We start from the raw sequence: 14,870 nt of genomic DNA on the forward strand, positions 1-14,870 counted from the left end.
AAACAAGTTAGAGATTCACATATTCTATAATATGTTTGCTGTATGGTTACATTGACTGCTGGGATTTCTTCTAAAAAGGGTTCAGAATGTCTTATTTCAGTGACCTTCTCTCTGTTTTATCATTTACTTTGTTTTACTGCCTTTTTTTTTTTTTTTTTTTTTGTCATACTTTTCATGTTTTTATTTTTTTATTTCTACGTTTAGTGTCTACAACTCTTGCTCTCTCAGAATCTTGATATTTTAGGTTTTGGTTTATCATCTGGTTTTTGTTAGTTCTATATTTTCAGCCCTTTTCCAGCCCCCAGCATCCCTTCATTTTGTAGCTCATCTGCTTGCTCTATTAAGCCTTCCTTTTTTCATCAGCGATTTCTTCCTTTTTTTTGTGGTGCCACTAGATAATGGGCTCACAAATTTAACCTCATGGATGGCATCCCTCAAGATTAGCCCATTTAAGGAATATATTTAGTTGCAACCATGTCAGATGGATGCCAGTAGGAGGGCAGAGGGATAGATTTCCCCAAGCCATACATCAGGACCAGGATGGACAGGGCTTTGAACAAACTGGTCTAGTGGGAGGTGTTTCTGCTCATGGCAGGGGTGTTGGAAGTAAGTGATCCTTAAGGTCCCTTACAACCCAAACTATTCAATGATTAAATGATTCAGTGATTTGCCAAAGCCCTGATGGACTTGATAAAGAAGTCTGGGAAAAGACTGAGTCAGGCACAAAGTAAGTAACGTTGGGGCTTTTTCATGTTCAATCATGAACAGGATTGAACTGGTGAAGCAACTACTTTTTCTCCCTAGACAGAAAAAAAAAGGTCAGCTGTTTCTTAGGCTGGAAGTGGCAGCTCTGCTGTGAAGTGATGCAGGTCATGCTACTGCTGTTGCTGGCTGCTAGACTCTCCCAAGAAAAATGGAAGCTCTTCAGGCTGAGTCAGTAAAGCAGAATGTGCCCTGAGAATCTTGGGGAGATGGTAACATTGGGTTGTTAAACTAAGAGCTGTAAATTATGTAGAGGATTGTTACTAAAGCAACGAAATAATTTCCTCTCAAAAACCTCAATCCCTTCCTTGGCAGTCTTTCCATACAAGCACTTTCTCTGAAGCACAACCTCAGCCCATGTGCACAGGGTTTCCTGTGACATGAATGTGAACATGACATGTGATTATGACACAATAGTTGTCACCTTAGGCCAAATGGTTTCCACAAGTGTTGCCTATAATCAAAAGAGAAAAAACCCTTGCAAGAGTATTAGAATAGTAAAGTAAAAAGCAGACCTTTATTTGGTAGCTTCCAGGTGTCCCAGTGGTGATGGGCACACCACTGGCTGGGTTTCTACAATTTTTGTAAGGTTAATTAATTAGGAACTCTAATAGCTACATCCAATAGGAGATTCTGCTGCCCCAGTAACCCAGCCCTGGGCTAACCCCTTGGAGCTGGTCCAAAGGCTTCTTTGCCCCACTTCTCATTATGACCTCTCAGATTCTGGTTGGAAAACAAAACATTCTTCTTGTAGGCCATCTTCCTGACAGTAAGACTAAACAGTACTTCAGGAATGTATGGCACGGTTAGTTTATTCTTCTAATATCTAGGGGAAAAGGGTGGGAAAAGTACTGGAGCAACAGCCATACATTAGCTACCTAAAATGCTACAAATATATGAAAAATATATAGAAATTTTATGGATCATAAGCTTCTTGTTTCAATGAGAATTCCAACTACAAGAAGTGCAATAAGTGGTTAATGTAAGTTGCTCCAAATCTTTCGGTACATTCATCTGTCCAACTTCCACAGCTTTATTAAAGTTTTATAATGCCCATTAACCAGAGAATAGCCTTCTGTTTAATTTCATCTAGAGTTTTATGTGCATCTGTGAGTTACATTAGGTGATTCTAATTCCAAGTTTGCAAAGCAAAATTGTAAAAGTTCATTTTCTAAAGTGTCTTTCTTTTCATTTGTTTACATGGCTTGTTATTTATTGTACTTTTGTGACAGTTCTAACCTAGGAAGGAAAAGCACAGTGCTTACTTCAAAAGTGTATTCTGGTAATTAAATATGACAGTTTGCAGCCTCTATATTGCTTAGAAAAATAAGAATTAACATAGATTCTTATTATAACCCCCATGTTGTTCATTATGGTTTTCAGACATGTGACAAGAAATATTTATTTCTATGATAAAAGTCCTTGCAAAGACAAGTTGTGTACACTTGTAGAACAGAAAACAAGGTTTTTATCAAAATTTCCCTGAAGAATTTTTTAATCAATGTCCTTGATACTTCTTTGCTGGGCAAACAATGGTATTTATTCGCTGCCACATTAGGAAAAAAGAAAGGAATAAGCTTAAAAGTAACTCCTTGTACACCCCTTCCACTTGATATCTTTCCGGATCACTTTACAACTTTCCATTTTTCCATCTCTTCAGCTGCTTATTTGTATGCTGTAGGGACACCACAGTCCTGATGCTTCACTAGATAATGACTGTCTGTACCTATGCTGTCAGCCTCTGGTGTCTGGGAACAAGCAGCATTAGAGATTAGAGCTATGGAGGAACAAGAGCTTCCATCCTGTTGAATAGCTCTGCACTTCAAAACATATTGTCACTCCAAAGGGGAAGAAATGAGGAATATGTGAAATTTTCTACTTAAATAATATTTTAAGAACTTCTTTTAGTTACTTATGAAAACAACAAACTCCTCTTCCTTCAAGCAACTCATGTGTGGTTACTAAAATATTTTGCAGTATTTATGTAGAGTACTTGCCTTTTACACAGAGAATAAGCTAATTCTCTCGCTTGGAATGTGTGAATGATATGCCGGAGGAGAGTCAGTGCTGCAGAAGCAGTATAACAGATCTTCAACCTAGAAAATGGGATGCAGAAAAATAGCCCATTTTCATAAAACTTGTTCCTGAAATTGAATTTCTGACACCCATTTTAAGAGAAAAAATATTGACCTATCACAACATTGTTCCTTTCCTGAATTGGAGATGAAAGCCATGGTTACATATGTTGGCAATTACAGTTCCAGGAATCTATAAGTGATCTGTGAAATGCAAATACTTTTTCTGAGGACTCTTTACTATATGAAGAATCTTGTAGACACCTCTCTAAGCAGAATATACTTTTCCAAGGATTTTTTTGGTGTTTAGGAAGTAAGATAAATCGTGACTGATTATATAGCGAATTATGCAATGCCAAATTTAACAACTACGTTTTTATAGTTAATTAATGAGATAGGTAAAAAATTATCTATTCACCCATCAAGGTTCTTTTTCCATACAGTGCTACAGTGTAGTAGAGGTATCCTTGCTTTTTATTTTCTAATTTGTGTTTTGACTCCTGGAATACTGATGAAATAATTAAATATAATTTGCTGAATACAATGGATGATTTGGAAAGCTTGGAAATGCATTACCACCCTTTAAAAAAGATGGGATTTTTGTTATATATTTGAGCATATTTGCTTAGAAGAATGATTCTCAGGCTTCTTGAAAATCTATCACACTCTCTTGAGCAAATTATTCCCTGTAGTATTTACACTATCTAATTGTTGTCATCCTAGAAAGGAAAGAAACAGCATAAACTTTTGCATTTTGAAAAGTGGGGTAAAAAGTAAAATCTGAATTGTAGTGTGAAACCTTTTCCAGCTAGCTGCAGTAGGTTTTTGACTGGACATTGAATACACAAAAAAAATTACACTTTTTTATTGCTGTTAGGATATTAGAGGAATTTGTAGTGGAACTACATTAAAAATTAAGTATGCCTGTACTTTCTGCAGTCATAATCTAGTTCAACATGGAGACCTAAAGTATTCTAACTTAGTATTTGGTCATGGACACACGAAGGCTTATCTTAGGCTCTGGTCTCAAAGCAGATTATCAACATCTCAACTAACAAGTCTAATCTTAGTCCAGGTACTATCAAACTCTGTACAAACACAAATGACTGAATTAACAGAATCAGACATCAGCAGAACAATGTCAATTTATTCACTTTTGGAAGTCCACCAGGGTCTAAAATATATCCATTTCTTGAAAATATATGTGACTCAACATCTCTCAGACTTTCCAAAAAAGTCAAGTTGTAACTTAATTAAACAACTTAAATTGCCTTACTGTTTTCAAGAACATCCTTCTTCCTCTTCCATATTCACATTTGAAAAAAAGTTGAATGTTGGATTGTGTTTTTAAGACACTGCTTTTCTTTATTTTAAATAATACTTTAAATAAAATTACTCAGTCCTTGGAAGATATTAACTCTTTGCCTAATGTCAAGGGAACTATTTTTTTTTTTTCCAGGTCTCAACAGTCCCAGAATTTGGCCGCATAATAATTTATACTACCAGTCTTCGTGTGGTGAGAACCACTTTTGAAAGATGCGAACTGGTTAGAAAGATATTTCAAAATCACAGAGTTAAGTTTGAAGAAAAAAACATTGCTCTGAACAGTGATTATGGAAAAGAACTAGATGAAAGATGCAGAAGTGTCTGCGAAGTTCCCTCACTCCCTGTTGTGTTTATTGATGGCCATTATCTTGGGGTAAGTAAAGCATGAACCCATGTTTTATTCTACAGTTGAAAAGAGCAGATGAAAATCTCTATAAATGTGAAGCAGAAGTTTTAAAAAATTGCCCACAATGCTGCTGTGATTGTAACAAGCTAAGACAGAAATCCTTTTGTAGTATGCACTGCACAGATCCTCACTGATAAGTTTGATCTGAAGATGCAAAAGATAATCAGGGAGAGACTACCAGGATGATCTAAGATAATAATACATCTAAGATATTATCTGTTTTTTAAAAAAATCTTATTTTGTAGTTGAAACCATGAAAATCTAGAGAAATTAAATTTTTTTTCCTTATGAGAACCTGTGTGTATCATTGACCCAGGAAGATGAGCACACATAAGCATAAACCTGTCATGTAGTAATAATTGTGTTGAATAAGAGACTAACACTTTGGGGCATCAGACTTTAAATAGACATTGAATTTTAGGTGATGTAGTCTGTATCAGGATCTGTAACCAACTGAACATATTTTAGATACAAAATTGGTTAATATTTACTTTTAAAAAAGCCTTGCTGTAGAAAAGAGAGAAAAGCCCAATACCTCCCTATTGCAAGACATAAACTCCAAATGGAAAACTAAAATCCCTATATTCTATTATATTCTAGGTGTAGAAGCCTACTGACATTCAAAATCACCTTTTCATTGGACCTATAATTTTGAAATGTATTTCTCACAGATAGAAAAAACAAAATCAAAAGGAAAAGATTCTGGAAAGTGGCACAAAGAAAACAGTTTGAAAACTCAGAGAAGGTATTTGTCTTGAGTGGTGAAAAGCTAGCGATTTACAATGACTGTGAGACTGTGATTTGTGAAGGCAAACTATGTTTAAACATAATGAGGTTCCTTTGTCTGCATCACTTAAAGCTTTCATTTTCACAAAACCTTTAAGTAACAAAACGCAGTGTAACCAGCAATCAGGGATAATAAATTTTGGGCCTGTATGAACACGTTCTACTCTTTTCCCCATCTCTTCCAGATTTTCCGTGTGCTCTGCATGATTTAGGCCTCCCAGAACATTACAACAAATGTGTTTGCTGTCATAGGCCTTGCTAGACCACTAGAGCAGCTTTAAAACCCCCTGTGTGCAGAATATTAGCAGACAGTGATTTTTACTTCATTGTAGAATATGCTTTCCTCAAAACTCTAGTTTGGAGAGCTCTCCAGCAGCCAAGAGTAAAAGTGCTACATTCAAGAGAAGTTTAAAATTCAACAGGATTCAGACAAAGATTTGCTCATCTAATTATTATGTAAAAAGTGTAAGTAGTGAGTTATGATTGCCTCCAAGAAAATCTGAGTCCACGTTTGACCAATTTTTCAAAAGAATTCAGATAAGATACTGGAATTGATTAAATAAATTATTTGATTAACTGTAGGAAATGGCTGGATATAGTCCTTTTGGTACGATGGATGGCCTATTAAGTCACAGCTGTTTCGGGTTTTGGTTGTTTGTTTTTAAAGATTATGAGAAACTTGTTTTCTGAAAGTGGAGTAACAGTGTAAAAACCAATAAAATCTTGTTTAAACTCTCTAATTACTGTATGAGATTCTTTGGAAAGGTAAAGGCAAGTGAATTAGGAAGATAGCTTTCTATGGAAGAGACAAACTTACCTCCTATATGTAAAAAAATGAAATAATTTAGTGCTCTGATCTAGAGACATTTATTGCAGCAAGGGAACTACACTTAGATCATTTAGCACAAGAAAACTAAAAGCATTGGGCTGCTAAAAACCAGGAAAACCCCCATATATGGGAAGTGTTTTGCTGCTTCTTTTTCTTTCTCTCTCTCTCTCTTTTTTTTTTTTTTTTTTTTTTTTTTTTTTTTTTTTTTTTTTTTTCCCTTAAATTGATGAGGCACACTGGAGTTAGCTGGAACAAACTTTAGTTTAGTGAGAGAATCTAAGTTATTCCATGTAAGAGTGACATTATTTGTGGAAAAGCAGCTTTGCAGGCAGGGAACTGTGCATGAGACGGCTGTGCTCACAGAGAGCTCATGGCAGCGGGTATCTCACCCCTCCTCCTGCATGAGCTTTGTGCCCTCCACTCTCTCCACTAATTATCTTCATGGGAGGCACTGCTGCTTGCTGCAGCAGCACTCTGGTGTGCTTTAGCTGAGATGAGACATGCTTTAGCCTGATGAGAAAGCCAAGTTCAGTGTGAGCAGGGCTGACTTGGGCAGCGCTCTGCGGCAGGCAGGGCGGTGGGGAAGGAGAAACCCAGGGTGAGCCTGTCACTTGCCCTGGCAAGGGACCTGTGTGTTCTCCTGCCTGGTAAATGGAAAGCCCCATTATTTTATGGCAGCTATTTCTCTGTCTCAATATATCTTCACAAGAGAATTTGAAAATCATTCATTTAGAGGAATAAGGAGGGGTGCCTGTTGAGAAGGTCTGACAATGAACTATTCATCCCCCAGCTCGGTCAATTCACCTTCAGAAGTGCATGGTGACCCCAAAGGCAGCATGTTGGCTGGAACCTGTGCTCGGCTTGTGCTTCATTTAAGAAAATAAAATTACTTCTCATTTAATTGAGAACTAATTACAGAATTTGGTCTCGTTAGTAACAGTGAATATATCTATAATGTTCTTTATAATAATTAACTTCTGATATGCAAACGAAACACAGAAATCCCAAAGCCTGGTGTGTCAGTAAATAAATCATACAATATTTTCCTCTTTTTTTTTAGATCTCTTTTTTTTTTTTTTTTTTTAATTTTTCCTTTTTGAATATTTATTTCCTGAAAAATCCCTCCCGGAAGGAGATTGCATGTAGCAGTACAAAGGAGAATCTATATTGAGCTATGCAGCTTTCAATGAGTCATAAGGAGAAAAAACCCCAACCCTGAAATAAAATATGAACAGTTTTGAAAGGTGAAAAATTATTCTTAATGAGATAAAAGTGACAAAAGCATGAAACCCCAGCATATGTGCCTCTGATAAGAGTATATTGTACTCAAGCTATTCAAAAGCACGAACAAAATTGTTTGAACACTGCAGGCTGTGGGGATAAATATTCACAGTGCTGTGGAATTTATCATTGTCTGCACAGGGACAATGAAACAAATCCATGACTTGGGCAGAAGCAATAAAAAAATCATATTTAGCTCCTGTCAAGGAAAGTACTGCATGCTGCAGTACAGCAGGGCTTTTAATCTTCACATTTTTTTCAGGATTGAATCACTGTATTTCTTGACACACGCTTTCTAAATATCTGTCTGTCAGGAAATTGCTGTTTCTTTTGGCTGCATGCTCTTTACTGGCTGATCTAATCCCTTCTTTTCACCTGAGGTTGTCTCCATCTGAAATAGAATTATGCCATCTGGTGGGATACCAATGCAGAATAAAAAATTACTTCCAGAAAACAGTCACACAGAAAAAAATAATGGAGGATTCATTTACTCTTAAAAATGATTCAGAATTGTTAAAGGTTTATGTTATGCAAGGATCTGCTCTCCTGGAGAAGGGATGCAAATAAAGTAATTTTTTGTAAATATATTAACTTACAGCATAATATTTTAAAAATACATGTATTTTCTTTTTCTACTTGAAATATGTGATTGAATTCAGCATTCACTTGCCATACATGCCTCCTCAATTTTTCTCAGATATGTGAATTTAAGACTGTTTTTTCTGAAGAAAATATCTCCTGTTTATTTTTCCCAGCTATAAGGAATCCAAAAGAACATGACATCTATAGTAAAATTATTTTACACATTGGTTATGATCCTCTCCAAAGAATGATGAGACTGTTCTTGTAACTGACTTTTAGAAAATACAAATGTAAAATATTTGTTTGTGGAACAGGAATTAACAGTTGTTAATTTCTTTATCTGATTAACTTTTAGCTGATTTCCAGTGGCCATATATATTTAGGAGCACTCTATAGCCTCCGTATTTTGTTAAATATATTCTTCTGGGTATTCACTTGATGGGAGGAAATGAATGGCTCTGTGACAATAAAATTATTATGTAATTATTGCATTCATTCACCTAGCATTTTTCCACTTGTTTCCTCCATTTTGCAGCTTAACATGTCAGGAAACGCAGGGTTCAATTGCTTTATTACACATCAATTACACACCAGTATTTCTGGTGCTGGTACTATACCGCAGTGTGCATTTTCTCAGTTTATGGGCAGATTTCTGGGCAGTTATTTGTACCCTCTGGGTATCTGCTGCCAAGGGGCCCTGGTTGTGGTGTTGCAGGCTGCAGGGAGCGGGAGCAGTGGCAGAGGCAGGGCACAGCGGAGAACATGGCAGGGCCAGGGCTGGTGAAGGATGTGGCTGCATTTCTGCTGCCTTAACAAGAGGCCTCGCTTACGTGCTTGGCAAAATAGGAAATGGGGCATGCAATTAATCTGCACTGCAAATGTGTCCACAAGAGGGATGTTGCAGGGCCTTGGTAATTTTTCCCAGTATATAAGGAATGATGTGGAAGAGAGGCTGCTTCCCAAAACCTGCAGGTATTCAGGTAAAGCCAAATGCAGAGCCACATATCTCTCTTTATTCCTTGATGAAGAATTACATTTTGGAAATGGTAATGGTTTATATCTAAGATAGGTAGCAACAGACAGGTTTTCTCTAGGACAGAGCAGGGGCAGTAGAAAACTTAGTGGACCATATCCTAGTTCTACAGTTAATGGGAATTATATATGAGAATTTAATATTTGAAAAATGATGTTAATTTCTACTTGTTCTCAGGGGATAATTGGGAAGATAATTTTATTAATTAAAATGGTCTGTAAAAAATGTTGAATGATTTAGCCAAGTATGTGGCATTTCCTTGACAAAAGAAGAGCAAATATCTGACTACAACCCCTGCACTCCTCCAGCATAGTAGAGATTCAGCAAAGTTAGTAGATAAAGGATTCACAGGCTTCTGCTTTGAAATCGAAGTGGGTAACAAAACTGAAAACTCATTTCTCCCTGCTGTTTCTCTAAAGATTATGCCCACTGTCTCTCATGCTCCTTATGTTAGTCTCTGGAGGGACAGACTGTTTAAGGTTTCACATACCTTTCTGAGTAATTATGGACTGAGCACGACCTAGGAAGAAAAAGAAAGGCATCACTTTCTGGTCAGAAAGCAGCCATTGGACTTACAGACAGCTGCTTTAATTACTCTATTAATTATGGACTCTGTGCTAAGACTCAAAGATCCAGAAGGAAGGTTAACGTCTACAGACTTTTTTTTATATTTTACTTGGGGCAGCCATTAATCAGAGAAGAGAGTGGAACACTTAAAAACATTGATAGCCATTCTGATGTTTGGGTTTTAATTTAAAAACCGTAGCTTTCTACTTTGAAAGGAACACAGCTGACTGACTGAATGTCATCAGAAATATAAATAATTTAAAATATAAATCTATTATGGGAAACCTGTCAAACTTTTAATTACTGTGCTGTAAAAGGCAGTTAGCATTGTCATACAACATCACAGTAACATGGGGCAGAAGTCACAGGAATGCTTTTCCCTGTGGCAACAGAGAAAGCTTTTCCTAAAGAAGGGCAAACTGAGGCTTGTCTAACTTAGGGAATCTGGAGTGCTGCATTCCCACCATCAATAAAGTTGCAAATCCTTAATGTCTCTACTTCAGATGAGCAGCACAAGCTTTGTCTTAGTCTACTGCAGGGTATTCAGACCCTGAGCTAATTCTCCGTGGGCTGCCTTGGCCAGTCCTCACTGTTGTGCCAATCGCTCCCATTGCCTGCTCCTCTGTGTGAAAGCAAAGATGAGAAGACAAGTGTGACAGGGGCCAGCAGACTGCTAAAAGCTGCTCTAGCGGGGACACAGACAGCCTAATGCATGTGCTGGAGCTGGTGCACTCTGTGCCCATGATCTGTAATGGATTTCAGTAGGAGAGTCAGCACAATAAGGATAGCTCATCGGTCCCCTGTCATCTTCTGTGATTAACTACAACTAATTACCTTGTGTGATACTTCTTTTTTAAAGTATCTCTTTGAAAGTATAACACTATAAGAGTACTGTCCACTGAAAAAGTGGCTTTCCACATCCACTAAAATATTAACATTTTCCTTTTTAACTAAAATGAAAGTCGTCAAACACAGAGTCAAAAGTGCTGCTATATTGTACAAACCTAGAGTGAGAAGACTGTCTGGAGGGAAAATTAACTTAGTAGGGTGTCATAAAAGGACCTTTGTTTGGTTTGGTTGCCTTTAGTTTTCTTTTGGGCTACACACTTGTAGCCTCAGGTGCCCCCAGCAAGATTCTGTCCATGGTTAGACACTTAGAGGTATATTAGGGGCACATGTGTGCACACCAGCAGTTTTTCCTGTATCTCCCAGAAACCAGGAGAGGTGCTAGTGAGGAGCTGGGGCTGACCACAGGCAGCTCAAACTAATGGCACATCTGAGATGTGTGCCAGCATCCCACCGCACCTCAGCCCTGTGCCAGTGTCCCACCACACTTTCCAGTAAATGCTGGAAGCAAACTCAAAGATTAAAAATTTAGGAATCTGGAAATGCAGGGACCAGCAAACTGGAGCATCACAAGGGCATGAATTCACCATGTGGTGAAGATGTGGCTAATTGCCGATGGCAGCAAGTAAGCTCTGTGTATCTGTGCCTCAGTTTCCTCACCTTTTGTTGGCTTCTGATCAAAACTGTCTGCAATTGTTTCGCAATATTTGACATTCAACAAATTCGGTTACATAAATGAAGTATAGATTCAGATGTGGTCAGTCAATGAGAAGAGAAGGGAACAGAATATTTACCCTGTCATTTTAATTTTGTCTGCAGATCTCTTAATGTATCCTTTCAGGAGGAAAAAAATCCCCAGCACTTTAGTAGAGCCTTAGTTCAGGACACAGAAACCCTAAGAGACCTAATGTAGTCAGACTAAGTTATTATTTCTTATTGTTGTGTCTGACTTTAATGTTGTTAGAGTATTTTCATTACTCTTTTCCTCCTTGTGTTATACATTAGGCACATTATGTCTTAATTCAATGCTCAGCTGCCAGAATATTTGAAATATAATCTCTTTTTCTCATTTTACTGCATTCTCTGATGTGTTGTATATTTATATAATTGTAAATTTTTGACATGATAACTAGAAATATTTCTTATTCTGTCGGGAAACATACCCTGTAAAATAAAGGGAGCACAATTAGAATTTCCAAGCTATGTCACATTTTACAGAAAAGGCAATGTGATATGTCACCTGTTAATGAACTTCAGGCATTACTATCAGACCCGTGATTGATTCTACTCTCCTTCTAGCTTTACTAAGGGTCACCTAATTGCAATATAATTAATATGAGTCAAATTTGTCCTCAGCCTGTTTAAAATTTCAAGACCAAAACTTCTAACCATGTTTTTTTTTTTTTTTTCATGGTAAAATTTCTGACATTCTTCATCTTCTTTTTCCTAATAGGGTGCTGAGAAAATTTTACTAATGAATGAATCTGGGGAACTGCAGGATCTCTTAACCAAAATTGAGGTAAACATATTTCTGCAAATAAATATAGGGAATTACTACTTGTAATTGAGTAGATTTTCTTCTTTACCATTTCCTTTACTTCTGCTATAAATTGATGATTCCAATCAAATTTTTTGTTTTATTCTTTTTTACATCCTGTTTTGGGGTGGGGGCCCCATAATGTTGTTACCTAGTCTAATGTGCGTCCTAATCTTGGGACAAAAAGCACATGTATAAGACAAACAATGTCAGACTACAGGAAACTGATAATGGCTTCCTGAATACAACCACTGTTTCACTGCCTTTTGGTGGGGCTTTTTTTTTTGTGTGTGTTTGGCTGGTTTATTTATTTTTTTTTTTTTTTATTTCTCCCTTTTATTTCTTTTCTCAAAAACGAGTTTGTTACGATTGCAAGGGGCAGTCAGGTTTCTTCATTACTGGAAATGCAGAAAGTGGTTCCACAAACTGCCACCTGTTCAAGGTGAACAATGGTCATTGTTCAAGAAACTGAGCTAAAGCAATTTTGCTTTTTTCCTTGGCTTTTGTTAGTTATTTTACCTACATCTAAATATATCTGTATATATACAAGCCTAGAAAGCAATAATGAATGTAAAGATTAAAAGTATTATTCTCTTAAAATTTTGAGATTATTTGCAATAATGTTCAATGAAGTAAACAATCATTAAAAATTACAAAAGATGGGAGCACACCTGAGATAAAAAGAATGTTAATTTTACATTAACTATTTCCAGTTGTTGTCCCTGGATGAGCTGAGCAGTAATAGGAGCTGTTTGTCTGGTGAAGAACAGCAAGATTATGAGCTACCGAATTATTATTAATGGGTTTCCAGCAATATTTTCATTTTTCTTGATGGTGCTCCAGGTACTAGATCTTCTGTGGGTATTTTACTATACTCTGGTAATAATTTGTCACTAATTTTTAGTGGTACATAATTCCTCAGACTAACAGTAGCAGGAATTGTATGGATTTTTGTCCTTTCTTTGTGAATGAACCTGCAAAATCCTTACTCATCAGTGCAATGCTAAAACATGCGGTGGTAAGTACCAACAGTGGCATACCTTTCCTTTCTCTGGTTTGAACTTTAAGGCAATCATTAAATAAACTAGCCACATTTTCTGCAAATGAAACTTAAAAGTGTCTTTGAAATCTCCTCTTCTATACCCCACTGCCTTTAATCCAATAAAACTTCGAGTAAATTTATTGTTTCACTTAGGAATTGGGACAATTGAGAGGCCTCAAGCCTTACTTGAAGCAATTTTCTCTGGGTATAACTATTGAACATTGATGATCTTTCTTCTTTATGCTTAAAGCTTCAGCATTCTACTCCCATAAATTTGAATACACCACTTATTTCCTTGAGTACTACTTGTCAGAAGCTATGAATTGCTTTTTAATATCATCAGCTTTAACTGGAATAAGTATAATATGTTCAGCATGATCATGCAAATGCTGAAAGTCATAATATCTTAACATACAGCATAGAAAACATAACATCAGCATAAACTGCCTGGAGTTTGGATTCAATCATTGCAATACCTCTGAGATTTAATTAAGACCTAAACGACATCCAAGCAATGCATGCAAGCTGTCCTTTATCTTGCTATCGTGGCAAGTATAAATGCAGGCTACTGAGGTATAAAGTGGCCAATGAACCTGCAGTGAGCCTCTCTGACATTGCATGTGGATCTGACCAAAGGAAAAGGCAGACTTACTACTCTTCCATGGTGGTTTGCCATGGGATAGGGTGGTGGGTCTTGCCCAAAAGGAGAATCAGGATGGGTATTTTTAGCTGTCCTGGAGTCCTCATTGTCCTAGTCCTTATGATGGTTGAGGAGGTAACATTTTTGTCTTTCTTTCATTCTTTGAGCAGAGAGTGCAGCATCCTCAGCAGTGCCCCTCTTGCGGGGGCTTTGGTTTCCTGCCGTGCTCAGCGTGCCATGGGAGCAAGATGTCCGTGTTCCGGAACTGCTTTACGGACTCGTTCAAGGCCCTCAAGTGTACTGCTTGCAATGAGAATGGGCTCCAGCGCTGCAGGAGCTGTGCAGGCTAAAAATGGAATTTCCACATGTTCAAATGAATTTTATGGTACTGCACCAGTTTGTAATATGATTTTTTTTTTTAGTTAATCCATTTATCCAAAACAGTCAATAAAAATCCATTTGTTGTATACTTCTGGTTTGAGCATTTGAGCTTTTTAATCTTTGATTGTCACCCATATCATGAACTCTAAAATACATCTTGAGAGTTTCCTTATAGAGAGATTTGTAGTCTGGAAAACTTATCACATTATGTGAATTCTTCCTTTTTCTATATGTAATCATGAACAATCATATGTGTTTTGAGTAATGCACTCAAAATTACAGCAGAATGGAGCTTAAACTTCAGATTATTGAGTAGTCCTTCTTTCAAAATCAGTGAGAATAATCATTTTGTGACATGGACTAGCCCAAGACTGTTCCACATAGCACTTCCCTGAAAAGTCACTAAGGCTGAATTCAGTCCTGAATTCTATGTGGCAACAGAACTGAAACATTTCTTGCAAGTCCCATGAATCACCTTTGTCTTTTAGTACTGCTTTCTCTTTGTTACAAAATTAATGTTAGACAAAGTTACAACACAAACACTTAATATAATAGATGTTCATAACCATGGTAGTATCTCAGATCTTTATGATTCTAGATACCACAGTAGCTCTTACAATGATCCAGTGAGAACACCTGACAGCTTTATAAATTGCATATAAAATAACTGAGGAAAAGATTTCAGTATTTTCACCTTAATAATTGCTGAGGTTTGATGACTAGCCTGGCATGATTGTTTCAGGGTATCTGTTCCCCAGGAAGGCCCAGGTCTATGCC

General features: G+C 37.0%; 1 protein-coding gene across 1 annotated transcript in view; it reads left to right on the forward strand.

Annotated features, from left to right (window-relative positions):
- The window catches only part of GRXCR1 (glutaredoxin and cysteine rich domain containing 1), a 37,486-nt gene extending 23,424 nt beyond the window's left edge, over window positions 1-14,062 (forward strand). Inside the window, exons 4-6 of the mRNA XM_040065365.1 lie at window positions 4,313-4,536; window positions 11,947-12,012; window positions 13,883-14,062. Coding sequence (XP_039921299.1) covers window positions 4,313-4,536; window positions 11,947-12,012; window positions 13,883-14,062 — 470 coding nt within the window. The remainder of the gene's footprint in view (window positions 1-4,312; window positions 4,537-11,946; window positions 12,013-13,882) is intronic.
- Window positions 14,063-14,870: the final 808 nt, after the last annotated feature.

This window comes from Hirundo rustica, chromosome 5 (genome assembly GCF_015227805.2).
Source record: "Hirundo rustica isolate bHirRus1 chromosome 5, bHirRus1.pri.v3, whole genome shotgun sequence".
NCBI classification, from domain to species: Eukaryota; Metazoa; Chordata; class Aves; order Passeriformes; family Hirundinidae; genus Hirundo; species Hirundo rustica.